This window comes from Cydia fagiglandana, chromosome 4, assembly GCF_963556715.1.
Source record: "Cydia fagiglandana chromosome 4, ilCydFagi1.1, whole genome shotgun sequence".
Classification (NCBI taxonomy): domain Eukaryota; kingdom Metazoa; phylum Arthropoda; class Insecta; order Lepidoptera; family Tortricidae; genus Cydia; species Cydia fagiglandana.
Window position 1 is genome coordinate 1,474,349 of NC_085935.1, and position 27,613 is coordinate 1,501,961.

Consider the following 27,613-nt stretch of genomic DNA (forward strand, 5'->3'; position numbering starts at 1 on the left):
TACTACTTGAACTGATTAATTTAGTCAAAAGATAATTTAAAATAAATACACATTATATAAATTAGATTAAAATATAGTAATAATAATGTCAATGATGTAACTATGAGAAAACCTCTCACTTAGCTAATAATCTATTATAATGTAGATTAGGTTAAGTTAGTCCTTAAAAAAAAATTGTAAATTTTATTTATAATAAACAGTTTAAATTTTAATTTTTTTTTTTTTAGTTAGCTACTATGCGAAGCTAGTATTAAGCGCACTTAGTAGGGTCTGCCTGTACAACTACATGCTAACATTGGAATAAAGTTACATGCAAAACCTACTAAGTCACTGTACAGATTTTTGGCAGAAAGATATAGCAGTTTAATGAATACGTAGATCTTCAGACAAAACAATATAAAGATGTATAGTATATTTAGGTTGGCATAAAATAAATAATTTTCTGGATAATCTTTTACGCAAATACCAAATATGTATACATAGAAGCTACTTTTAGAATAAACAACGGTTATAATTTCATAAAATGATTATGCAAAAAAACGTTAAAATCTGGTAACAGTTTTTACTTAGAGGAGAACACATGAATCATTGTGTTATCATACACATACCAATTTCTTCCAGTATATAATGCTACCAAATCATCAATATGTTGCCTTACGCTCGAGCTATCTTCGGAACGAAAGGTAGTATCAAAAAATGGGTTTTACCAGTTTGTAAAGCTTGAAAAATTAATTCTAAAGGTCTAATAAAACCACTTTCGTCATAAAGTCACTTAATAGGTATTTGCAGTAATAGGACGATTAATATCTGTATCATCATACAAATAAATGCCCTTACCAGGATTCGAACCCGGGACCATCACTACCCATTAGGCCCGGGCGGTCATCAAATGAAGGCTACTTTCTATTATTTATTTTAAAAACCTCGTTATCCTAAATATATCTAAAAGGTATATTTTAGATCCTGGTCACGGCACCAAAATGTTAGTTTTATATTGAGAAATGAGCTTAATACTATGTAATAGGCGTTTGGCTAGTCACATCGGCCCTCTGGAAGTTAGATTCGAAGTTATAAATTGATGTCAATTTGTTATACGGTCGTGTATCTCGTTCGTACTTATAAATTTGGTTGACTGGTACAAAATGCCTTAATGCATTAAGTCCATATTTGAACTATTTTTTTACGGTGCAATAAAAATTATAATAAATAAATAAAACAATATAAGTTGTCTCTGTCTTACTTGAAACAGTTTAATATACTTACCATTATAATTTTACAAAACAATAATTATATCTGTACAGTCAAAATTAAAACCGTCGTAGAACTTTGATAGAGTTAGAGCAAGAAAAGTCTGCAATGATTTTAATAGCACACGCAGTACAAGTGTTATTTTAAACATCAAACTTCTATGAAATTATGACGTAAATAACACTTGCACTGCGTATGCTATCAAATTCACTGCAGACTTTTCTTGGTTTAACTCTACGCTACATTGACAAAACTTAACATGAACACAACAGCATTGACTTAATATTTGTAAATAAACGTGTACATTATGTGATTATCTAACATCACAATTAACTATAATATTGGTGTTACAGTTTTAAATGATTCACATTAGTTTCACTGGACTTGTATCGACCGGGAATGGACAGTGATTACCTTTTGTATTGTTTTCAAGCTCCCGATATTTCGACGCAGTTACATACATCTTGTTCACCCGTGTGTTGTTGTTACCCGTGAACAAGATGCATGTAACTAATCCCGTCAACCGTCAACCTTATTTATTTACATGATGATTCTCCTACAGACAGCAGCAGAAGTTGCTAAGCGGGCCAGGTGTTCAAAATGATCTTGACGTCACTTTATTGTTAAGAGAATAAGAGCGTGTCAAGGTAATTTTGAACACTTCGCTTAGCAACTTCTGCTGCTGACTGTACAAAAAAGATTAATGACAATATCACACCCTATCTAAATGAACCATCACAATATACAAGAATCAACACAACAAAACAAACTTAAAGTACAACTATACAAATTTACATTTATATTATGCATAAAGTACATAGTCCATACAGCAACATTAACACTTTGCTGTTCTATCTTCTTAATCCGGCACCGACTGTCTCACCAAGAACCCTGGCCCGATCTCCTTGTCCATACCCCTGAGGATCACAATGACCGTCAGCCCGATGACGGTGCCCAGGAGCAGACCTACGGAGATGGCGAGGATGCGCTGCCCGTACGGCCATTTTGAGCAAGCCCAGTACTGCTCACGGACGACACTGAAAAAAAAATGGGGACTGTTTAAACGATCAGCACAAAATACTAACATTACTTCTTATAGTCTGTATCTTTAGATATTGAAATAAAAGAAGAAGAGAAGAAAGATGAAAACATTACATGATCAAATAATTTAGGTCAGGTCGTTCAGTGACAGATCCAGGGTAGTTTTGTATTTTGTTGGTTAACTAATAAATTTTACAACTACGCGAAAATGTACAAATTATTTGTTTACTTTTATTTAAATACCTAAAGATACAGCGTACAAAAACGTATTGCACAAAAAAAAACAGCATTCTGCTGTGCAAATCTGAATTTTTTCAAAGACGTTTTTTGAGAGACGCGTGCGCGTAAAAATATTTCAAAGAGAATTTGGTTCAGCTCTTGACTGACTAGGCACTAGGGAGTTTATTCAATGCTTGTTTAAAAGACCATTCTTTCTATTGCTACTGATGATTCTGCTTAGTAAAAACGCGTTCGCAACGCGTTGGCAAAATTAAGGATTAACGAGAAAGATGGCTAAACTACATTGAATGACTGACTGGCGCCTTTAACCCTTTATAGGGCGTTATAAGATAATAATTGTAAGTAAAAATTATATCCTATAATAACATATTTCTTTTTAGAAGATTTTTTGGACAATGAAGTGCCAGTGAATCTTAAACCGTAGATTAATAAAATCTGGCCACTTAAGGGTTTAGGCGTGATAGAATATGGTACGCTCTTTTATTTATTTTTATTTTATTTTATTTTATTGATAAAAATGTCTACATGACATTACAGTTAAACCAATGCGTCACGAAACTTAGACTAAAAACAATAACAATAAGTACTTATAAAAGCAACAATTATTTTAACAACAACAATAATAGCACATTACATTTGACAAATTATATTGGAACAGTTGAGCACCTAGCATCCATCGCCTCACAGAATCTCAAGCATTCTCTATACACTGCCGTCCATCGCCAAGCAAATAGGTCGCACTCAGGTGTCGATGCCAGGAGCGCATTGAGTAGTGAGAGGGCGCGGGGCAGCGGCGAGTTCCTGCGCGATACGGTGCGCGCCGGCGGCACGGCCAATAGGTCGCGTTGTCGTGGTCTGAGGGCCATCCTCGGGACGTCCGGAACAAACAGACGCACGAGACCAGAGACAACTTCGGGACAGTCCGACTCACCACGCAAGGCTCGGCATGCCGTGACTAAAAGTTGGTGATTCCGTCTGACCTCCAAGGAGTTGTACCCGAGGGAGCCGAGAAGATACTTTGTCGGGTACAGGTACGGATAGAATCCGAATATTTTTTTATAAAGGAACCTTAGAAACGCTTTCTGAACTTTCTCAAGCAGCAAAGCATACGTCGATTCGTAGGGGTTCCATATGATCGACGAAGTCTCTAGCTTACTCCTTACTAGACCATTGTAAACCATTTTTATGGCCACCGGGTCATGAAAATCACGGAGGTTTCGGATTACGAAACCCAGCCTTTGAAAGGAACTCTTGGCAAGAGAAAAAATATGTTCGTGAAACGTCAGCCGTGCGTCGAACACTACGCCCAGATCCTTGACGGCAAAGACACGATTTATCGGCTCCGAACCTAGTGTATAATGCTCATGTATAGCGGAACGAGATCGGCTAAATGTACACACAGAACACTTGACTGGGTTAAAATGAAGTTTATTCTGCATACTCCACCGAAACACCAAGTCGATGTCCTCTTGTAACGTCTCACAATCAGTTCTTTGCTCTATCCTGTATACTAGCTTTAAATCATCAGCATACAAGAGACATTGAGCCGCCCGAAGAACCGATTTGAGATCGTTAATCATGATACCGAAAAACAAGGGCCCCAAGATGGAGCCTTGACTGACGCCAGACCGGGTATGGTAAGGAGTCGAGACAAAACAACCATGTCGGACGAATTGCTGCCGATCGCGCAGATAGTTGGCAAAAAAGGTTAGTAACTTGGGAGAGAAACCAATTTCATCAAGTTTCCTAAGCAGAACATCGTTATCCACGCGATCGAAAGCCTTCGAAAAATCGAAATAGATGACATCTACCTGAGTACCTCTGTCAAGATGTTGAGAAAGGTTGTCAGTTAGTATCAACAGATTCGTGTTGACCGAACGACTAGGCCGAAAGCCATGCTGCGCGTCACACAAAAAGGGCCGAACCTGTGAAGATAGAGTCCGGTGAAGTATGGACTCAAACAGCTTGCCTAGGGTGGGAAGAACGGCTATGGGTCTGTAATTCTCAACGACGGAAGTGTCACTCGCCTTCGGGATCGGCCTTTCTTTATCGATTGGAGTAGACAAACTCGTTTTATCTTTATGGATTTTCTCGTATTCTAAGTCAGAATTTTAAAATACTAAATATAATTACTAAATACTAAATATAATTTCAAGAAGGACGTCAAAAAAATGTATGTGTTCTTGTTCAGACTTTTTAATGGTAAATAATTCCTTGAAATGGAAATAATTACAATATAGCTAGTTATGTATAATATCTATGACATAGATATATTACATTGTAATGGTTGTCTTTTAACGTTTGTTGTGTTTACTTAAAAACTGCAACTGTCTGACATTTATTATACTTGTGTCAAGATTGCGACTTATCTATTTATCACATAGATAAATAATCTTTATCCGTTTATCCATTGCGATATTTCTGACGTCCATGTTAGACATTGTTCTAAATCCTTTACAAATGTTCTAGAAATAACCATTTTCAGACAATAAAATGTCAAATAATGTGTTGTTTGATAGTGTAAGCTTTGAATTGTTAGTTAAATAATAACTAAATCTCTTTATTATGTGTACCTATTTCTTAGTAACACTAGATTTTACATGACTTTGGAAATACCAAAACATTAGACCACGAGATATATTTAATAAAATATAAGATAAAGCTAAAGAAATACACAAAAAAATCTTGCTATTTTTGTATTGATTACGCAAGGTGGTATTCTATGTCCCAGAATGTTTAATTTTGGTAAACATTACTCAATGCTGAAGTATCGGTACCCTAAGGAGGGATTATAGGTCCCAAAATATTTAATGTTGGTAGAAATGGTGGCTATTGAGCGACTTGTGGTCCAGGGAAAGGTTGAGGGTACCAGGCCACGAGGAAGATCGCCTATGAGGTGGACTGACCAGATAAAAGTGGCAGTAAATGGCTCATCATCACTACATGAATGCACGAGGAAGGCGGCTATCAGAGAAGAGTGGCGACGTGTTGTGAAGCTTGCCACCAACACCTGAAGTGATGACCACGACCACTTTGTCAAGAGTGATACCGACGAAGAAGAAGAAATGGCTCAATGTTTTCATATGGGTGTTCCAAGGAATAATTCTAAGACCCAAAGTAGGTATTTAATCTCGACGGGATGTTTAAATTAACATTATACCTAACAATACATAGTGCGTACTTTGTTTTATTAGTTATTACAAAGCAAGTGATAGTGACATTGTTTTGTTTGCAATTGCCGCTGTTATCAGTGTTATCAGCTAGCTTGCACTTTTGCTTTTACATGTAGCTAATTAATTCATTGAAGTATTTCCGACCTAGTTAAAGTGTTTACCTATAGCTGGCATCAAGGGAACTGTTTAATTTTATGATAGGTATAATTAGGAGATCAATTATTTGTTTTGAGATGACAATTATGTACATAATAGCAAAGGCTCTTTCTTTAGGCTCTTTTTTTTGTTATTTCATCTTTATTTTAGATAGGTACCTAATACGGCCTGGAGGCCGATTTTTGAAATTCGACCACTCGATTTCGTGTATTTCGTTAAATCATATCTCCACTACTAGGCGTTTAAATTCTACTAATAGAATTGAAATCGAGTGGTCAATACCACTAGATGCCAAATTTCGATCGCTGGTATTTCAAAAATTAGCATTTCGCCGTTTTCCACCGATTTTCGAGTGATGAAATCGAGTGGTCGAAATTCAAAAATCGGCCCCCTGGTCGTTTCCGTTTTTAATTTGTGATATTTTTCGTTTTGTTTTTCTGTCGGTAAATTTTCATTAAACAGTAAGAAAAAACAATCCAATTAAGGTAGGTAATCAAATTAATTAAAATAAGCTTAGCCAAGGCAATATTTATATAGGCAACTAATAGAAAAATGCAACTACTATAAAAAAAAAACTTATATTTTCCTCCTTGGAAACTAGACCTGGAGCCACTTTTATTCATTCATTACACACTTTCGCCAGTCACCCATGGTATAAAATTATCGGCCCATCTCTACTTTGTACATACTAACACGATACAACTTAATTATAAAATTACCATGTAGGTGGCGCACTTAACCGAGGCTGATTCACATCGTCCACACTCCCAACATAAGCTGAATTCACATATACAAAATCACTGCGTGACTTTTTTTCACTACTATGCACATCGTACAATTCCGGTTGACTCCTCGTTGACACTTTAGGGATTCTAGCTTCTATCTGCGCAGGGCCTTGTGTGTGCCTTCTTTTATGTTCGATTTTGATGTCTTGGAGACTTCCGGAAGCCATCTTGGAGTTCACATGACCGTGTAGTAGCGAAGCGCGCACCTGACTGACGATATGTAATCGCGCGTTTGATAAGGTTTGTTTATCTTGCGATATAACCCGTTTCGCAACTGGAACTAATAAATAATCAATCACGTAGGAAAATATGAATCACGTCTTTCGTTCAGTAGATTAATAATTTCTGCGGTAAGTTTTTCGATAGTTTCATTTTGAGTTTCCAAAATGTCCTGTTCAAAATCTGATACAAAATGAGACGCGCTATCGACAGGTACACTAGGGGTTCTGTTAGGTAAGAAATCAGTTATCGCCTAGATACTCCCATCGTTATGTCCTCGTTTGCCCCCATTATATAAAAAGACTCCTTGTTCAGTGTCCGGGGCATGCCTTGTGAGTCACACACGTTTCGCGTGCCTGTACCCTCATTAGCCGTGCCTTACAAGGAGATGCCATCGGACCAAGCTCCCGGATTAAGGGGAAGATTTTTCATATGTGGTGCGCATGACCATGCATGCTTGACAAGCACATGTGTTTGAAAACTAACCTTTGCCATTTACGTAATTGACAACCCATGCTTGAATGAAGATTGTTTTTTTGCAATTTCAAGCCATGCGTACATTTTATAAGCTCTTCGACTTAGACCATCAGAAAGAGGTCGTTCTTACCTTTGTACCTTTATATAGGTACTTACTCGTATTTCGATTCTGTGGATACAAAAAGGACAATTGAGTGTTGTGGTAATATACGGAACGTATGAGGAAATGAAAAGACTGGCAAAAGAAAGAAATGATTCGCGATTACTCCACCGACAAGAGCAAACAAAAGCAAAGTTATGATGATGATGATGAGTAATGTACTCTTGAATACTTTTCTACACTATCTCTTTGATTGATAAGGTACGCGTAATCCTCTCGTCAGCATGCAGCTCTCAACAATCGGTGAATCATGACGAATTATAAATAGTTGGAACTCTCCGGTTATCACTAGTAGATTACTTGAGATTATCAACATTATTTAACGTTTTAACGTGTCCAATCCAATAGAGCGTGTTAGTGTAAATTTTATATTAAAGGAAAAAGAGGGTTCTAGTTCTGCAGCCGGCGTATTATGGATGGCTTTATCCATCTTTATCCACGTGATAAAATAACTGTCACGTTTTAACTCCGTGCATTAGAAAGTGACGGACACCGTTTTATCAGGCTGTCACGTAGACAAGAACGACCATCACATCCGTACAGGAAGCGTATTTATTAATTCTTTTCCTTTATAATTTGGAATATCGCTCGCAGACGTATCTGCATGTTTAAAAGTGGTAACAGCAATCGGCAATTTTTTTAAACGATTATTTTGGCAAAAACTTGGCGATTAATCTGCTGACTTCCCCTTAACCCGACGCCATACTTGCCCCGTCCCACCTCTTACTATTTTGATTGGCTACTGAATCGATTATTCAAATACCTCGCTTGTCCACATCGATCTCCATTGTTCCAGCTACTAGGTGTATTCGGGTAATTCCAAATACTTCAGATTGTCGGGTATTATGGATCTTTGGAAAAAGGTCAGATGACAATCGCTTTCGTAAAATGTGCCAGCGGAAAAATTCTAGGGATTAGATTGTCAAAATTGGATCGCTTGTTCGAGTCATTTTTACAAGCTTTTGTATTTTCTTTTTAGGGTTCCGTAGCCAAATGGCAAAAAAACGGAACCCTTATAGATTCGTCATGTCTGTCTGTCTGTCTGTCTGTCTGTCTGTCTGTCTGTCCGTCCGTATGTCACAGCCACTTTTTTCCGAAACTATAAGCACTATACTGTTGAAACTTGGTAAGTAGATGTATTCTGTGAACCGCATTAAGATATTCATACAAAAATAGAAAAAAAATAGTAAATTTTTAGGGTTCCCCATACATAGAACTGAACCTCAAATTTTTTTTTTCATCAAACCCATACGTGTGGGGTATCTATGGATAGGTCTTCAAAAATGATATTGAGGTTTCTAATATCATTTTCTTCTAAACTGAATAGTTTGCGCGAGAGACACTTCCAAAGTGGTAAAATGTGTGTCCCCCCCCCTGTAACTTCTAAACTAAGAGAATGATAAAACTAAAAAAAATATATGATGTACATTACCATGCAAACTTCCACCGAAAATTGGTTTGAACAAGATTTGGTAAGTAGTTTTTTTTTAATACGTCATAAACCGTAAACCGCAATTTTATTGTTACTTGCTGTTACGGAACCCTTCATGGGCGAGTCCGACTCGCACTTGGCCGCTTTTTTTTATGTTCGTTACTTCAGAACTCCATCATTACAGATTGGTCCCGTTTTTGTCGAAAGTGCTTCTTTTAAGTTTCAAGGCTAATTGTAATTGTTAAGAGATGCACTACGGTTTTAAATAGTTTAAATGACATTGACAAACTGTTTCTTTTTTAGGGTTCCGTAGCCAAATGGCAAAAAACGGAACCCTTATAGATTCGTCATATCTGTCTGTCTGTCTGTCCGTCCGTATGTCACAGCCACTTTTTTCAGAAACTATAAGAACTATACTGTTGAAACTTGGTAAGTAGATTAAGATTTTCACACAAAAATAGAAAAAAAACAATAAATTTTGGGGGTCCCCCATACTTAGAACTGAAACTTAATTTTTTTTCATCAAACCCATACGTGTGGGGTATCTATGGATTGGTCTTCAGAAATAATATTGAGGTTTCTAATATCATTTTTTTCTAAACTGAATAGTTTGCGCGAGAGACACTTCCAAAGTAGTCAAATGTGTGTCCCCCCCCCCCCCCCTCTGTAACTTCTAAAATAAGAGAATGATAAAACTAAAAAAAAATTGCGTGTGTATTCCATACGGGCGTATATTTTAATAACGATTAGGATAGGACCTAAGGAGCTTAATTACATTGTTTTTTTTTTAGGAGATAAGATTTTTTTTCATACATAATAATTGAGCACGCAATGTATTGCGTCCACATCAATTAACGCTAGGTACGCTAATTGTCATATGATATGACGTTTATCACGTCAGTGTTTATTAATTTAAGTAACAAAATAAACCACAGTGGTGTTAATGTGTAATTATTGTAATTCATTGCAAATTCGGATCTCTGCCACCCCGTGCGGGAAACGGCGGATATTATTCAATAAAAGTCGAAAATAATTACTCATTACTTTATTGCATAGGTTTCTTAACTAATCACGTCGATTTACCCGCCTTAGGTACTTGTTTTCTACGTGACGGCCACGCAGTTCCATGCAAGTGATGCAGCGATGGTAAACAGACTCTCTTACACTTCTCTGGTGCTGCTCTCCGGGTGCAATGAGAAATATTGCAAAATGTTTTCTTCTACTCGTCCAGGCAGACGGTCATTATTTTGCTCTCCAATTGTTCTTCCAATGATAGGTAGACCATCTCGAATACGCTGAAGAGCATTGATGATTACTCGTGAGTTTCGCGGAGTTCGCCTGTTTGGAAATCGCTCTCTGTACAACTCTAAAACTCTTCGGCCGCGTTGTTGAGCTTCGCCGTAAATCAAAATCATATCAGCGAGTTCATTAGGAGGAAAATTCGACGGTCGCGACATTTTCAACAATTATTTTTATCACTGACGGCAACATGACAAATTATGTCAGGAAAACAGAAACCATAAATTGAAATTTTTTTATCAACCTAAAATCAAAAAGTTTTTATCTCTACTTCATACCTAAATTTAAATCAAAAAGTCAATTAGATAATTACTGGACTCCTTTGATGTTTATGTTGTAGTTTTATTCTAATCAAACCTTTCCGTTAACTTAAGGTTGAGGAGTAATAATGTTATCAAAACTAGAGATGCAACGGATAGTTGTTTGGCCGGATACCGGATACCGGATATCCGGCCTGGACACTGGCCGAATATCCGGTATCCGGCCGCCGGATATTCGGCCGGCGGAACTATACCTACATTTCAGTTTTTCAGGTGCGCATTCTGCAGGTTTGACCTGTTTCCTAATAAACGTTCGCGCGAACTCATTTCTAGGTTCGAAATGAGTGCGCGTGCAAGTCAGTGGAATGATTAAATTGTTTTAAAATAATAAACAAGTACGATTATGACCGTGTCTGTTTCTTAAATCCAATTTGTTTACTCCGAAATCAAGCAATGCTACTATCCGGTATCCGGCCGGATAGTAGGTCACTATCCGGTATCCGGCCGGATAGTAGGTCACTATCCGGTATCCGGCCGGATAGTAGGTCACTATCCGGTATCTGGCCGGATAGTAAAATAATGGCCGGATAGGCCGGATACCGGATAGCAACCGGATATCCGGTGCATCTCTAATCAAAACAGATAATGACATAAAGTGCTGACAAGCAACGTCAGTCGTTTATTGATAAATGCGGGTTTCCATGCAGTTAAATACGTGAATTTATCAGAAATCTACTTCACAATTACTACTTGTTTGTAAAATTTAATGATGGATAAACTAATAAGTACTTAGTTTGATAGTGAAATGAAAATTCAACAGTCGTATTAGCAGGATAACTAATGTAATTTGCACTGCCTCGTATCAGGCGTACAGTAAGTAATAATTACACCTTAGCGATTGCTGCAAAATACATAATAATTTACTTAAGGCCATGATTATTCCGATCATGCTTCTTTAATTTAGGGTTTGTCTCAAAAATACATAAAAAGAAAGTAAACAAACACTTCATTTGACGTGGCAAGTAGTTAATTACTTGTCATGTCAAATTAAGGTGGACGGCGTACATTGCTGCTCGGTGGGATTAAAAAAAATAATTACACCTAATTAATAACACTATTTAATAAAATGATTACCTTATACGATTTGTATGATCAGATACTATAACTGGATACATTATACGCCCGTATGGAATACACACACTGTATGATGTACATTACCATGCAAACATCTACCGAAAATTGGTTTGAACGAGATCTAGTAAGTAGTTTTTTTTAATACGTCATAAATCGTAAACCGCAATTTTATTAGGTATGTTACTTGCTGTTACGGAACCCTTCATGGGCGAGTCCGACTCGCACTTGGCCGCTTTTTCTATTAAAGATTTTGTTTATTATAAAATCTTCCCCATATTTTTCCAACGTCTAATGATTCAGTATTCAGTCTATTACTTGTAGAATATTATGCTTATTTTTATAGGTACTCTTTTTAGTCGATTAAAATATACTAGTTTGTTATTCGTCTCGGTGGCAAGTCTCGCGTCACAAGATCGTAGATTTGCAATTAGCCGGTACGTGTCGAGTTTCATATGCATCTGATTGCACTGGCGTCTTGGGTAGCCGCCGTTTCAGGTGAACCATTTTAAACAGTAAAGGACTGATCCATTTTATAGCAACATAGTAACAAGCACTCTTAACTGCCCACCAATGGACCTTATGCCCATGGAATAAGATTTACCTACGAATTGCCATTTAAGAGTCTCACGAAGCCTCCGCCAAAAAATACGTAACTTTTATTGTTGCCAGCAGTGCAGCTCTTATTTTAAAAAGACGTGCTTAAATTACCTACATGAAACTTTGCTCTGCTATGTGTGATACTGATACTAGTTTTCGTGGCTAATTTTTTTATAGAAAATTTTAATCCCACCTATTGGTCCATGAAACACCTCATGAAGGGAGATCTACCTCTGTCTCTCAAACGTAGGCTCATGGACATGTGCATACTTCCAGTCCTCACCTATGGTGCTCAGACTTGGTCTTTGACGGAAGCTCAGAAGTCCAAACTCGGGGTTTGTCAGAGAGCTATGGAGCGCAGCATATTAGGTGTGAAACTAAGGGATCACATCCGGAACACCACGCTGCGCTCTAATACTCAAATAATAGATGTAGCTCGAAAAGCGGCCAAGTTAAAGTGGGACTGGGCTGGTCATGTCTGCCGCATGCCGAATGACTTATGGGCCAAGATAACCACGGAGTGGGTGCCCCATGAGTCGAACCGGAGATGCGGCAGACCTCGTCGGCGATGGCGGGATAACTTAGACTCCTTTTTGAGAGACTGGCCAGATGCAGCTCAAAATCGGGAAGAATGGAAGAAGAGGGGGGAGGCCTTTGCCCAGCAGTGGGACACAATGGGCTCGTAATAAATAAATAAATAAAATAAATTTATCCCACCAAAAAAAATCATATAAAATGTTGCCACGACGAAACCATAAGGCTCGCACTGTCAAAAAGTTATCAAATCTCTTGTAGAGCCAAGCTTCTAACTCTACAAGCCCTAACTTCACAAACGCTACACCATATGTAGCTAAAAATCTATGTGTTAGCATGTAAGGTTTATCTGTTAATGCTAATATTACATTATAAATAAATGAAATGAAATGAAAATATGTGGGCAAAACATCTTCTACTCCCTCTAATTATCATACTTTGAGGTAAGAAAAATAAACGAATACTGTCCCTTGAATTTTAAGGTATCGACATTCGTCAATTAAACACGTACCTTTCTTTAACCTCTAGTCGCCCAAAAACCTATAAAAAGGTCTCCTGTTCCATTCTAATTTGAACTTTGTGTTGACAAAATAAGATTTCATTTTGCTTGGCAAGGTTTTACGTATGGGCCGCTAGAGGTTAAGACCCTCAAATATTGTCCCACCGATTAGGTCTCGTGCGCTAAAGAGCCGAACACGATATGTTTGTCTGTTTGTTCGCTGCACGTGTCTGAACCACGGTTGTTTAATGAATGGTTGTTGAGAGCTTGTGTTTAGGCTTTGAGGAATACGTTTAAATGAATTAACTAGCAAACACTAGTGCAATAAGATTCCATCTTAAATTTTAACAGAAATTTTGAATCAAAGCTCCTTATTTCACATGAAGCATAAGGACCCTTCGCTGTGGAAAGCCACAATTTTCTGATTTGGGTTTGGGGTTCTTTCTGTCAATAGAGTTTTCAGAACGAATGTGTTCAAAAATTGATATGGGTTTGGTTCATACATTACAATTAGGTTCACATAATTATTTCTTCAATGGGTTGGACTGACAAATTCAAAAGGCTTTAAAGCTTTATTTTCCGAGTGAACATCATAAAGGGATACTTATTTTACCCTATGTCATAAAATCATTGCCTCCTTTATTCAGTTATGCACACAAGCTGTTAACTTTTGTCCACAGGATTGACAACTGTTGGCCTAGCATGAGTTGCGTTCTCGCGCGCGACTCCATACATTTAGCGCGATTTCAAGTATGGACTCGCACGCGAGAACGCAACTTATGATAGACCGCCTGTTGTTTATAATTAGGTATGTGTATGACCACATTTAAGAATGATGTTATGATTTTGTATGTCATAGACTAATATGAACAAAGCATAAGCTACTAAAAATTTTCCTATAAATACAAAATTTGCTGAAATTTAATATGTCCGATTTAGATGCAAAGCGATTTGTCTAAAGAAAGCTTCTTTATTTCCAGGAGATGGAGTTGGTCCACGTCATCATCAAATCGGGGCCGTCACCGCGACCATTAGCCTGGTCCTTAGAGGTCTCCTCATCAGAGAACGAGGACTGGAAGATGATCAGCGCGTTCGGAGACAAGGTAAACATATTGCATTCATTGAAATTTGCATTGAATTACACAAACGGGTTTATCGCGATATACACGCGTATTCGGGAAACGAGATAATCACAAGATCTAGAGACGATATAGAGATCAACTAGATTTACATTAAATATCGACTAGATGTGACTTGGATATCTAAGTCATAACTTGTAGAAATCGTTCAAGAATCGCGGAGACGTCAAATTTGACATATCTAAATCTTTAAATTATCCATATCGTAACTTGTTGTTGAGGTCTATACATATTTAATTACACAAACGGGTCTACCGCGATATAATTTCATAAAATTTAATTTGTTTGTTTTAATTTGTTGAGGTCTAGTAGAGATCTAATTCATTTTCAGAATCGAGCCGTTAATTTCATTGTTTTTACCTTAAATTCCGACGTTTTAGCTGGTGCAACTTAGACTCGTTTGTGCAATTAAATATGACTATAAAATGCGAGAGTTTAAAGGGTTATATTTGCAATGAAGTCAGAGAGCACTGACGCTCTCATAAGAAGAAGACATTTGTTGGTAGTAAGAAACATATTCTTTAATCAAATGATTAGCTTTCTAGTTATACATAGCAGTAGTAGTAAACTCTTTATTGTACAAAAAGACATATTATTAAAGATAACATAAAATTCGTTTATATATTAATATGTATATGTTATTTCCTTTGCTTTGTAACTTGTATCATCTTTTAGAGGCTCTGCAAAGCGTCGTTCTCCACAAAACTAAGAAACCACTGGGAAGTGCCTTATTTAAATGTTTCAGATATCCACAGCCATAATAATTAAATCGACTGTTGGATACTGAGCAAATTGAAGGTATATATTTTAAGGCGTCAGCTTTTAAAAGAATACTAGTAGTAAATTAAACCTTTCTGATTTTCAGGAGCATTGCAGGAAACTGTGGGATCTCCGACCTGAACGGAGGCGACGGAAAGCCAGAGCGGCGAAGAATCGCAGAGCGGACAAACCCACGTGCTCAACGCAGTTCACTAGCCCCAGGCCTTTGGAGAACGGAGAGGTAGGTCCTTTTAATCGTAATAACAAAACACATTTACGTGGAAAACAGATAATTTGGAAAAGCGCATTTTGTTTGGCATTGTGGATGGAGGACGGGGTAGTGGACATCCACCGGCCCATTGGGTACAACTGCACAACGGGACTTAATGATGTTTATGTCAACTTGAGCCAGTCTTCTCCGAGACCACGGGGACAACGCCGTCCTCGAAACGTTGGAGGTAAATCTTAAAACTCAAATACGCGATTTAGTCCCGTTGTGCAGTTTGATAATGTTTAATAATCGTGAAAGTTTAAATCAGTCCATTGGGTAGATATTGTAAAGAAGGCCTGCCAGGCATTTACATTGTGAGGACGCAGGAAGATTATGCAGATTGGTGAGCCTTGGTCAACCCTCAGTCGCGACCCTCAATCATGCGGAAAGTCGATTCTAGCTCTTCATCCTCGGACAAAGACAAACACTAACGAAGCGTTCTATAATAATTCTAATTGATTTGTTCCCTAGTTGCACCAACGTGGAATAAAAAGAAACCGGGCAAGTGCGAGTCGGACTCACGCACGTAGGGTTCCGTACCATAGTGCAAAAAAAAACGGAAATAAATGCAAAAAAACGGTCACCCATCCAAGTACTGACCACGCCCGACGTTGCTTAACTTTGGTCAAAAATCACGTTTGCTGTATGGGAGCCCCACTTAAATCTTTATTTTATTCTGTTTTTAGTATTTGTTGTTATAGCGGCAACAGAAATACATCATCTGTGAAAATTTCAACTGTCTAGCTATCACGGTTCGTGAGATACAGCCTGGTGACAGACAGACGGACAGACGGACGGACGGACGGACAGCGAAGTCTTAGTAATAGGGCCCCGTTTTACCCTTTGGGTACGGAACCCTAAAAATCCGGCTTTAGTCGCTCTTTTGATAATTGACAGGTAATCTTGTACATTGTAGACTTGCGCGCGGCACCTATGACATGACATGAAGTAAACAAACGTAACTCAGCAGACGGCATGTGTTTCTATATACGGCATGCGTTGTTTACCGGCTGACAAACAGACTGACAACTTAGCTAAATAAAAACCTGTTCTTGGAATAATATGTTTGGAATGCTTTTTCGGAAATCGATTTATTTGTAGAAATGTTTGGATGGTCGAGCGTAAAGGTTAGGTATGAGTTACATGGAGACAGATTGAACGTCTTTTCGCTACAGATATGCGGCAATGACAGGAACTTAATTTATACAGGATGAAGAGTGACATCGCCCAACGTCAACTCTTGCATAGTCGAGCGATAAATAATAGAGAGGCAAATATACAGAAATTTCGATTTTCCTTTTCCGCGTTGTAGCAAAAAGCATCCACAGAGAACCCACCAAACGGGTGTTGCAGTAAATGTAACAATGAATTTTCTTTACTATTTTCAGATGCACATTCGCGTTCAAGAGGTCGCAGCGCGGCGCGTGCGCATCTCCTTCCGCGCCGCGCACCCCGCCTCCCCCTCGCAGTACTACACTGTGCGCGCGCTCGCTCTAGTCGCGCGCTGTCTCTGTCACGCGCACGCCAGGCATTGCCATGTTGATAAAAATGTAAGTTAAATTGGTTTTACGTCTGGTCAGGGGTGTGAAACTCCTGACTTCGGTCAAACTCGGCTCAGCATTGCTCCGAGCAATTGTTAGGGTTGGCACCACTTGACTTCCTTTTGCGTGCACGACCACAGATAAGATAGATAATCACTTGATTTTTGACAACCCTAAAAAGGCGAAAGGGATAGTGCCATATATTAGAAAGGGCCAGCATGATTCGACCCTGAACCGCTGTCAAACTTCGTTTTTGTAGGAAGTTTCCTTTCTGTACGGTAGTACTAGGTATTAATTATTCTGTGGTCTGGTCAGGCGCTACGAACAAGTACATGTGGCCCACACCAATTATGGTGTCTAGCAGTATTAGTCGCCGTGCACCACTACGGAACGGACGCCTACTCTTTCCTAATTAATCGTCATTCTCATTCCACGCAGATGAAGTTGCGGGCAGACTAGTTCTATATTAAAACTCTATCACCTTTGTTTTAATTTCTTCATCAAGAACAGCTAAACTTCTCAGAACTACCTAAAATGTACCTCATCTCTATGTTTCCAGGGTGCAAAATGCAAGTGCCTCCACGGCACCTGCGGCGCCCACTGCTCGCGTCCGTGCGAGACCCCCGAATGCTCGTGCGGGGAGCGGGGGGCGTGCCAGTTCGACGAGACGGGCGCCATATTGTGTGTTAACTGCACGGTTAGTTTACACTTTTATAGGTGTCAGGGTAAATAAATAGTTATGTATATTTTATAATTTGTCAGTCAGTTACATTACTAAAAATATATATATGTATATTTTTTTACTAGCCTACTTTGGTGTCCCACTGCTGGGCAAAGGCCTCACCTCGTTTTCTCCACTCGACCCCGTCATTTGGAGTAGAATGCGTCCAAAATATTAATCACATATTTTTTTCCTTTAGTCAATAAAACGAAAATTGTTTTAATATCATGAATTGACACTCTAGTAGATTTAGACATATGAAAGCCTAGCTTTGCAGAATAAATGTTTACTTTCAGTTTTGTGTTTTCAGGAGAATCGTGCAGGTCCTCTTTGCGACCGATGTCTGACCGGCTTCTACAACGCTGTTCCTGACGGGCCCTGTCTGCCGTGCGAGTGCGACCCTGACGGCTCTGATGGTAATTTTGTTTTTTTATAAGATATAAGTAGTTATAGACCGATCGTTTAAATTAGTACTCGCCTGCGCAGTACGGGGGCGACGGGGTAGGACAACTAAGCGCAGGCGAGGACTCATTTAAGCGGTCGGTCTATAACCTTCAGAATTCTCTGTTTTATAAAATGTAGGCGTTCAACTTAAATACCTTTAACGTTACGTTGGCTCCACTTTTTATGTGTAACAAAATGTCTGGTAATGTTCTACTCCAAGTATATAAGTATACTCTGGCACACCCACTTTGACATTAGAAAAAGGCGCGATATTCATATTTTCTTTGTGCCTACATTTTTTTAATTTGCCGCCTTTTTCTACTGATAAAACCACGACATATCAAGAACTCGCAAAATTCTTTGTTTTTATTAACCTCTTTACTGGGCAGCTACTCTAGCTTCCGGCCGGATAAAGGTAATAACATTAGTATAATCACAGAATAAATAATAGTACTAGATACAGAAGACTCACTCTCTAACAAAACGCGTCTGTCACGATCAGCACAGACGGCCGCTAGGTGGCGACAGCGCCACACGCGGCTTATGGCAAACCCCAAAATTGGGGTCGAACGGATGTATTTTTAGCTACCTGTAGCAAAGCGACGAAATCGCGGAGTGAGCCACGCCTGGTATAATGAACAACAAAAACTGTGGTGGTTTCGTAACTCTTCTTGTCTAGGTTTAAAAACGCTCTTAGTCTACTAGTACCCATAACTTTTCTCATTTTGGAGCTAGTTCGATCTATGTTCCTCGGTCTGACAATACTTTTCCCATTCCAGGCTCCTGCACCTACAGCAAGCACCAAAAGACCTGCAACTGCTTCCTCGGTTTCACCGGTCCGCTATGCGACGCGTGCGCCGATGAAAACGCAGTGTTCCCTTACTGCTTGGTCACCGAGCTTACCACGGGCGTTCCTGAGTGCAAGTGCGATGTCCGCGGGGTGGTGGATCCTGAGAGAGTTTGTGATGATGTCTGTGACTGCAAGGTTGGTAAACAAGCATACGAAAACGCAGTGTTCCCTTACTGCTTGGTCACCGAGCTCACCACGGGCGTTCCTGAGTGCAAGTGTGATGTCCGTGGGGTGGTTGATCCTGGGAGAGTTTGTGATGATGTCTGTGACTGCAAGGTTGGTAAACAAGCATACGAAAACGCAGTGTTCACTTACTGCTTGGTCACCGAGCTCACCGCGGGAGTCCCTGAGTGCAAGTGCGATGTCCGTGGGGTGGTGGATCCTGGGGAAGTTTGTGATAATGTCTGTGACTGCCAGGTTGGTAAACAAGCATACGAAAATGCAATGTTCCCTTACTGCTTGGTCACTGAGCTCAACACGAGAGTTCCTGAGTGCAGATGCGATGTCCGTGGGGTGGTGGATCCTGGGAGAGTGTGTGATGATGTCTGCGACTGCAAGGTTGGTAAACAAGCATACTAAAACGTAGTTTTCCCTTACTGCTTGGTCACCGAGCTCACCACGGGAGTCCCTGAGTGCAAGTGCGATGTCCGTGGGGTGGTGGATCCTGGGAGAGTTTGTGATGATGTCTGTGACTGCAAGGTTGGTAAACTAGCATACAAAAATGTAGTGTTCCCTTACTGCTTGGTCACCGAGCTCACCACGGGAGTCCCTGAGTGCAAGTGCGATGTCCGTGGGGTGGTGGATCCTGGGAGAGTTTGTGATGATGTCTGTGACTGCAAGGTTGGTAAACTAGCATACAAAAATGTAGTGTTCCCTTACTGCTTGGTCACCGAGCTCACCACGGGCGTTCCTGAGTGCAAGTGCGATGTCCGTGGGGTGGTGGATCCTGGGAGAGTTTGTGATGATGTCTGTGACTGCAAGGTTGGTAAACTAGCATACGAAAACGCAGTGTTCCCTTATTGCTTGGTCACGGAGCTTACCACGGGAGTTCCTGAGTGCAAGTGTGATATCCGTGGAATACTTAATCCTGGAAGGGTGTGCGAAGATATTTGTGAATGCAAGGTGAGATTTATCTATCTTCTTCTTCACTGATATGGGATAATTTGCAAGCCATATTACAAAAATAAGTTTCAATGTAGTTACTGATACAGTATTGCTGATAATACAGTCAGCATAAAATAGGTGAAATAGGTACTCTAATACTTAATCGGCACTGACGTTCCAACCAATGTTAAGAAATTATCGTTAATTATATTAAATTGCCCCCTTTAATTATATTAAACTTGTAAAAAGAGTCAGCAGACGGCGCTCTACAGTTAAAATTATATGTTTTTAAATTAGGTAGGTACATATAAATTATCGGTTTGCAGGAGAACGTGGTAGGCGAGCGGTGCGACGCATGCGCGCCGGGTCATTTCGGATTGCGCGCGGATCTGCCCGAAGGGTGTCGCCCGTGCTACTGTGCCCACGTCACTGACTCCTGCGTCGAAGATCCGCAGCCTGGTGACAATGTAAGCACATTTCAAAATTACAAAGAATAGTTTTAATATTACAAAGGATAGTGTTAAAATTACAAAGAATAGTGTTAAAATTACAAAGAAACAGTGTTATAAAAAACAAAACGTGTAAAAACCATACGCGGCTACCTGTCGAACCTGTACGTCCTTCTATCTTGGGTTTTTAGGCGTTTACCTAGGACGATCGTATTTTGTGTCGGCAGCAAATAGGTCAAAGCATAGGTCCTTTTCTTTCTGTCGATTACTCCCTTCAAAAAGTCGAAGAATTGAATCAATTAGTCTCAATGAACGGATTGTTGCTTCGTGTTGCTGTAGTCTGTTTTTTTAACCATCTTCTTCTTTTCAGCATATTCGCGTCCACTGCTGAACATATGCCTATTTCATGGATTTCCATGTTCTGTATGCGGCCGTTCTATGCCAGGATTGTCAGATCGGCTAATGCCGTGTTAACCATATAGAATATAATATGGCGTAGTACTATGTATATACTTAGTTACAACAATCAAAGTCAAATGATTTATTTGTATATATAGGTAACAGTGTTGGCACAAAAAGTATGTGAGAACGCTATGTTTCGCCGGCAGGCATACAAAAATAGACTATTAATAAAACCTGCCGACGTATTATGGATGGCTTTATCCATCTTTATCCACGTGATAAAATAACTGTCATTTTTTAACACCGTGGGATAGAAAGTGACGGACACCGTTTTATCACGCTGTCACGTAGACAAGAACGACCATCATATCCGTACTGGACCTTTTCCATTCTTGTTTACAGATGGTGTTCCCATTGGGAGAAGCGTGGCTTGTAAGCGACGCAGAAGCGAACGAGACGATAGAGCCATCTGTGGAGAACGGGAAACCTTTTCTTATCAGCTCTTATGAGGTGGGTACCTACTTCATGCGTTAGGGGGCGCTGTCAGTTGCATTTTTTTTATTGCATTTATTTAGTTATCTGTGTTTTTCAGGTAGAACTCTGGGATTCCTTCTACTGGTTGACAACAGTGTTTAAAGGGGAACAACTATCATCATACGGGGCTGAGATCCGGGCTGCGCTGTTCTTCGGCGTGGTCCGAGGCGACACCGGTGGGAATCCCACTGCTGGGCCTGATGCTATACTTATTGGTGCTGGTAAGTACCCTACAGCTGCGATAGATGCTTCTTTTGATTGGATCAGATACAGGCGGAAACCCTATTGCTGCGATAGATGCTAGAGGCTACCTATATGACGAAAACCCTACTAGTGCGATACATGCTATACTAATTGCTACTCGGTCTGCGTCTGGGACTTTTTCTGACGACAGAATTCAACGGAATTGAAATCCGGGTTGTTTTGTTCGGGTGATCCGGGATGACACAGGTGGGAATCCCACTACTGGGCCTGATGCTATACTTATCGATTGGTGCTTGCAAGTACCCTACAGCTGCGATAGATGCTTCTCTGATCACAAGAAGCGTAGGATACTGGCGGAAACCCTATTGCTGCGATATATGCTTTATGACGGGGTAATTAAGTACCCTATTAGACGAACGGTTCGTCCGTAGACGAACTAAAGTCACCCATAGTCCACCGGATTAGCAAGCTGAAGTGGCAATGGGCAGGCCACATTGCGCGCAGAGAAGATGGCCGATGGGGTCGAAAAGTGCTCTAGTGGAGACCACGGACTAGCAAGAGCAACGTAGGACGTCCACCCACAAGATGGACAGACGACCTTGTTAAGGCCGCCGGAAGACGCTGGATGCGGGTCGCTTCCAACCGGTACGAATGGAGGTCCAAGGGGGAGGCCTATGTGCAGCAGTGGACGTCTTATGGCTGAGATGATGATGATGAAGTACCCTATTGCTGCGATAGATGCTTCTCTGATTATAACAAGTGTAGGTTAGGTTTTTCCAATAATTGTTCAATATGACCATCTTCATCACCTTTATAGCCACCCCACACTAGCGTCTTTTGAGCGTCGGCGTCTAGACAGCGCTATAGAAAATGGCGGCGCTGCGCAGTTGCGCCAACGCGGCGTCGAGCAGCAGCCAGTAGAATTGACTAGACGCCGATATCGATACTCAAAAGACGTTTAGTATGGGGTGGCCCTTAGCAGGTGTGGCTCGCTCCGCGATTTCGTCGCATTGCTACAGGTAGCTAAAAGTACATCCGTTCGACCCCAATTTTGGGGTTTGCCATAAGCCACGCGAGGCGCTGTCGCCACCTAGCGGCCGTATCTGTGCTGATAGTGACATACGCGTTTTGTTAGAGAGTGAGTCTTCTGTACCTAGTATTATTTAGTCTGTGCCCTTAGTCATTCTGTAACATGACCCCTTATTCACCCAGACATTAAATTCCAGATGGAACGAAGCTGTACTTCAGCAACAGGACCCACGAGACCCCAGGGGAGCTGGTGCTGAACCTGCCACTGTTAGAAGGTCACTGGTTCACCAGCGAAGGACCGGTGTCGAGAACGCAGCTTATGGACGTACTGAGTGATCTGAAGGCGATCATGATTAGAGCACATTTTCATATGGATCAGGATGAGGTATGTAAAACACTATTAAATTGTACAACGGGACTTAATCCCATATTTAAGTTTTAAGATTTACTTCCGATGTTTCGAGGACGGCGTTGTCCCCGTGGTCTCGGAGAAGACTGGCTAAAGTTGACATCAACATCTAGCCGCGCGAGTTTTTCGAACTACCCGCACTTGTTTTTGTTCATCAGTTTGAACGTTTTGCGCACTAGGGAAAGACACTGTTAGGATTTTTACACATTACTATTTACTGAAACGATATTATAAAATGAAATAGATGATCATATACACATACAGAAAATAGTTATCAGGCCCTCCGGACTGAGGCCGGAATCGAACCGGCACGAGTACCTAAAGTAATATATACAATCATCAACATCATTATATCAGCCAGAGGACGCCCACTGCGGGATATAGGTCTCCCCCAAAGAGTGCCACAATGACCGGTTTTGCGCCACCCGTACTATACAAAAGTGAATGCAAAATTACATATGTATATACAAAAAAAGGTTAATTAAACGTTCTTCATTCCCAGGTCCGTCTAGACTCAGTACAGATCCTCGGCGCGGGCGCCGGCGCGCGTGAGACGTGCGCGTGCCCGCCGGGCTACGCGGGCGCGCACTGCACGCGCTGCGCGTGGACGCATGCGCGAGTCGCTCGCGCGCGTGACTCGTTGCCTGCTTTCGAGTGCGTCCCTTGCGCGTGTAATGGCCACGCTGGGTGCGATGATGGTATGTAATTTTTTTATTGTTGTTAACATTGTTGTTTGACATTGTTAGTATTTAGGTATACTTACTTACTGCTGCACGTGGCGCGACGACCCGAAGTGGATCTTGGCCTCCGACACCAAAGACCGCCATGCTGCTCTGTCCAAAGCCTGTGTCCAGTCGACGGCGCCGAGTTTGTAACGGTGCGTGTAACGAAGCGTTACACTATCGACCTTCATACTATTTCTGGCACCATACAAATTCTAAATTCCCTTTTTGAAATTCAAATCCTATTCCAAATTCCATTCAATGATTTTTATTTTCAGTTCGATCACATACTCTGATCGATAAACATCATTTAATCTAACAGACTGTACTTCCCAAGTTTCTAAACACGACCGTTTAAGTGTGATTTTTATTAGTAAACGTAATAATTCATAAGTGCGTGCAGTTCAGTTTAGTGCTCGTTTTGTGGCCCTGCACACCTTCCAGATATATATCTACATCATCACCAAGGCACATATTGTAAGTTATTTGATTTCTAACCTTCTGAATTACGAAAGTGTTTTTATACATACCTTTCTGTTAACACGTAACCTGTATTGTTACAGGTGCCTTTTTATATAATTAATAAATACCCATCATCGCCCTGGTTCCCGACTTTGATTACCTTCCATCATCCTGGTGAGGCTCCCATCTGCCCCCTCACACTGGCGCCATCAACGTGATCAAACCCACCCGCCCTACGACGCAAAGCAACCCTTGATTCTAGGCACAAATTTTTGGAGAAAATTCAATATAGCTCCCCACATATTACCTGACATAACGTCATATTCTGATAAACATATAGATACCCTAGTTATTTCCACCTGCGACCAACACATCACTAATTATGACAACCTTTCTGAAACTCAACAGTTAATTTCAGATACTATTATTGAAAAATTTAAAAATATTTCAACAGAAACCAAACCCTTAGGACGAACCCACCTCATTGAACATCACATAGATACCGGTGACCATCCACCAATCAAACAGCGATGCTATAGGCTTTCTCCAGAGAAACAAAAAGCTTTATGCAAAGAAGTTGATGAAATGCTAAAGCTTAATGTTATCGAACCCTGTGAAAGCCCATGGCTAAACCCTGTCATAATAACTCCTAAAAAAGATGGAACATGGCGTTTTTGCATCGACAGCCGTAAACTAAATTCGATTACGCGCAAAGATGCCTACAAACTCCCACTCATTTCTGACATTTTAGATAATCTAAAAAATGCTAAATATCTATCATCGATAGACATAGCAAAAGCATTTTGGGAAATACCCCTACGCCCTTCTGATAGACCTAAAACTAGTTTCCATGTACCCTCAAAAGGCATGTACATGTTTCGCGTAATGCCTTTTGGATTGACTAATGCCCCTGCTACCCAACAACGCTTTATGGATGCGTTATTTCCTTCTGAAAACCTTGATAACTCAGTATTTACCTACTTAGATGATATTATCATCATAAGTAATACTTTCGATGAACACATCACTTTACTTAATAAAGTTTACCAAAGGCTAGTACAAGCCAACATTACTATAAACTTCCCCAAGTGTTCATTTTTCAAAAAAGAACTTAAATATCTTGGTTACATAGTTAATGAACACGGCTTTCAAACAGATCCTGACAAGGTTAAGGCAATACTTAACATCCCACCTCCCACAACTCCTCGAGAAGTTAAAAAGTTCCTAGGTACAGCAAGTTGGTATAGACGCTTTATCCCCGATTTCAGCACAAAGGTTGCACCACTAACTAAATTTACCTCCACTTCCAAAAAAGCACCACCATTTAAATGGACATCACTAGAAGACAATGCCTTTAAATCCATTAAAGAAGCTCTAGTCTCTACCCCTGTTCTTGCTTGCCCAGACTTCTCAAAACCCTTCGCAGTCCACTGTGATGCATCCAGCTTCGGCATCGGTGCCATGCTGACCCAAGAATTTGATGGCGTTGAGAAACCCATTGCTTATATGAGCAAATCCCTAACTGGTCCCCAAAGAAATTACTCAATTACAGAAAGAGAACTCTTAAGTGTCTTACTAGCCCTAGAACATTGGCGTTGCTATCTTGACAACGGCTTAAAGTTCACAATCTACACAGACCATTCCGCATTACAATGGTTTCTCCATCTAGATAATCCAACCGGACGTCTAGCCCGCTGGAGTATTCGTCTATCTACATTTAACTTCGAAATTAAACATAAACGTGGTAAAGATCATCTAATCCCTGACGCTTTATCACGCTTACCTTCAGTAGACGTTATTAACTACAATAGTTCTAATACCAATGACGACTGGTATAATAATATCTACGCTAAATGCAGTTCTAACCCCAACACCACTCCAGATTACATAATACATAATAATAAATTATACCGATACTCAAAAACCCCTTCGTTACTCCAATCTGAGTATAATTGGAAAGAAGTTATCCCACTAGAGTACAGAATACCCATTATCACAGAAAATCATTCCACCCCAACTTGCGCTCATTTCGGAACATTTAAAACATACAATAAAGTTAAATTGAAATATTTTTGGCCAGGAATGTACAAAGATATTTCAAATTTTATTGCCAAATGCGAGACTTGCTTAGCTTGCAAACACCAAACCCAACTAAAACTTGGCCTAATGGGTAAACCTAAGCAATGCTCTCGACCCTTTCAATGCATTTCAATAGATTTGATCGGCCCCTTGCCTACTACACTAAAACACAACAGATTCATCTTTGTCGTTACTTGCTGTTTTTCAAAATACTGCCTCCTCTTTGCGATTAAACGTGCTACGTCATCAGTAATCGTTCATATTCTAGAAAACCTAGTTTTCCTAGTGTACGGAATCCCACAGACCATAATTCTTGACCATGGTCCTCAATTCGTTAGTCAAGAGACAACGGATTTATTCCACTCCTATCAGATCCCAAAAATACACTATTGCGCAATTAAATGCGCCCAACCAAATCCCGTGGAGAGATATAATAAAGTTGTTACCACAGCAATATCCTCATTCATACAGGATGACCACAGGAATTGGGATATCAACCTACATAAGATACAATTTGCTATTAATACTTCCGTAAATGAAACAACAAATTATACTCCTTCTTTCCTTGTATTTGGTCGCGAATTAGTCACATGTGGATCAGTATACGATAAATCTGATCTCACAGATGATATTATATTCGCGCCCAGAGACGAATACGCTGATAATCTTGGTCTTCTCCAGCCTGTCTTCTCCGAAGTACAAGCCCGTCTTTGGAGAGCACACCAAACCAATTCTTCATCGTATAATAAACATCACCAACATTTCGAATTCAACGAAAATGACATCGTCTGGAAACGAAATTACGCAATTAGTAATTCTCCTAAACACTATTCTGCTAAACTTGCACCCAAGTTTATTAAATGTTCTATCCTAAAAAAAATATCACCCTTAGTATATGTCCTACAAGACATGTCCGGCAAAATGCTCGGACGATGGCATATTAGAGACCTTAAACCTCTCCCCAAAATTCTAAAATAAATAATATACTGTTTTTCCTTAATTAGATTCTTATTTGGCTCAAACTTAGCTACTTTTCTCCTAAGCTCCTAACTTGTAAAATATTGTATATAATGTTATACATTTATAATTATATCTCATCCCCATTATACATTTCGGACTCATTACATTTCGTACATACCTACTTAGTACGAATTTATACGTTCATTTATACTATTTAATTTATATAACGTTATATTACGTTCATATAACGTTATTCAAAGCTAACTCTACCAGAGTTAGA

The 27,613-nt window shown here is 40.0% G+C and overlaps 2 protein-coding genes and 2 long non-coding RNA genes across 4 annotated transcripts in view; 3 read left to right on the forward strand and 1 right to left on the reverse strand.

Moving 5' to 3' along the window:
- Window positions 1-1,444: 1,444 nt before the first annotated feature.
- Window positions 1,445-6,912, reverse strand: LOC134663429 (uncharacterized). The gene is made up of 2 exons (XM_063519795.1): window positions 6,578-6,912; window positions 1,445-2,285 (listed from the first exon to the last, which is right to left on the reverse strand). The coding sequence occupies exons 1-2, from the start codon at window positions 6,808-6,810 to the stop codon at window positions 2,108-2,110; spliced, it is 411 nt and encodes a 136-aa protein (XP_063375865.1). The 5' UTR covers window positions 6,811-6,912; the 3' UTR covers window positions 1,445-2,107.
- Window positions 6,913-8,465: 1,553 nt separating this feature from the next.
- LOC134664101 (uncharacterized) lies at window positions 8,466-9,566 on the forward strand. Its single transcript, XR_010098206.1, has 2 exons — window positions 8,466-9,003; window positions 9,431-9,566. It is a non-coding gene; the product is annotated as an uncharacterized LOC134664101 (long non-coding RNA).
- Window positions 9,567-14,214: 4,648 nt separating this feature from the next.
- The window catches only part of LOC134663381 (laminin subunit alpha-2-like), a 150,190-nt gene continuing 136,791 nt past the window's right edge, over window positions 14,215-27,613 (forward strand). Inside the window, exons 1-12 of the mRNA XM_063519744.1 lie at window positions 14,215-14,357; window positions 15,259-15,393; window positions 16,812-16,973; window positions 17,524-17,661; window positions 17,996-18,101; window positions 18,909-19,537; window positions 19,679-20,101; window positions 20,410-20,550; window positions 21,337-21,444; window positions 21,527-21,689; window positions 22,899-23,086; window positions 23,613-23,808. Of these exons, the coding sequence (XP_063375814.1) occupies window positions 14,238-14,357; window positions 15,259-15,393; window positions 16,812-16,973; window positions 17,524-17,661; window positions 17,996-18,101; window positions 18,909-19,537; window positions 19,679-20,101; window positions 20,410-20,550; window positions 21,337-21,444; window positions 21,527-21,689; window positions 22,899-23,086; window positions 23,613-23,808 (2,509 nt within the window). The 5' untranslated portion in view covers window positions 14,215-14,237. The remainder of the gene's footprint in view (window positions 14,358-15,258; window positions 15,394-16,811; window positions 16,974-17,523; window positions 17,662-17,995; window positions 18,102-18,908; window positions 19,538-19,678; window positions 20,102-20,409; window positions 20,551-21,336; window positions 21,445-21,526; window positions 21,690-22,898; window positions 23,087-23,612; window positions 23,809-27,613) is intronic.
- LOC134663465 (uncharacterized) lies at window positions 17,486-19,109 on the forward strand. Its single transcript, XR_010098145.1, has 3 exons — window positions 17,486-17,661; window positions 17,996-18,101; window positions 18,909-19,109. It is a non-coding gene; the product is annotated as an uncharacterized LOC134663465 (long non-coding RNA).

Coding starts and splice junctions, on each gene's coding strand:
- LOC134663429 (XM_063519795.1), bottom strand. CDS start 6,810: ATGGCTTCCGGAAGTCTCCAAGACATCAAAATCGAACATAAAAGAAGG. Junction 2,286..6,577: donor TTAAGTGCGCCACCTACATG/GTAATTTTATAA, acceptor TTTTTTTTTCAG/TGTCGTCCGTGAGCAGTACT.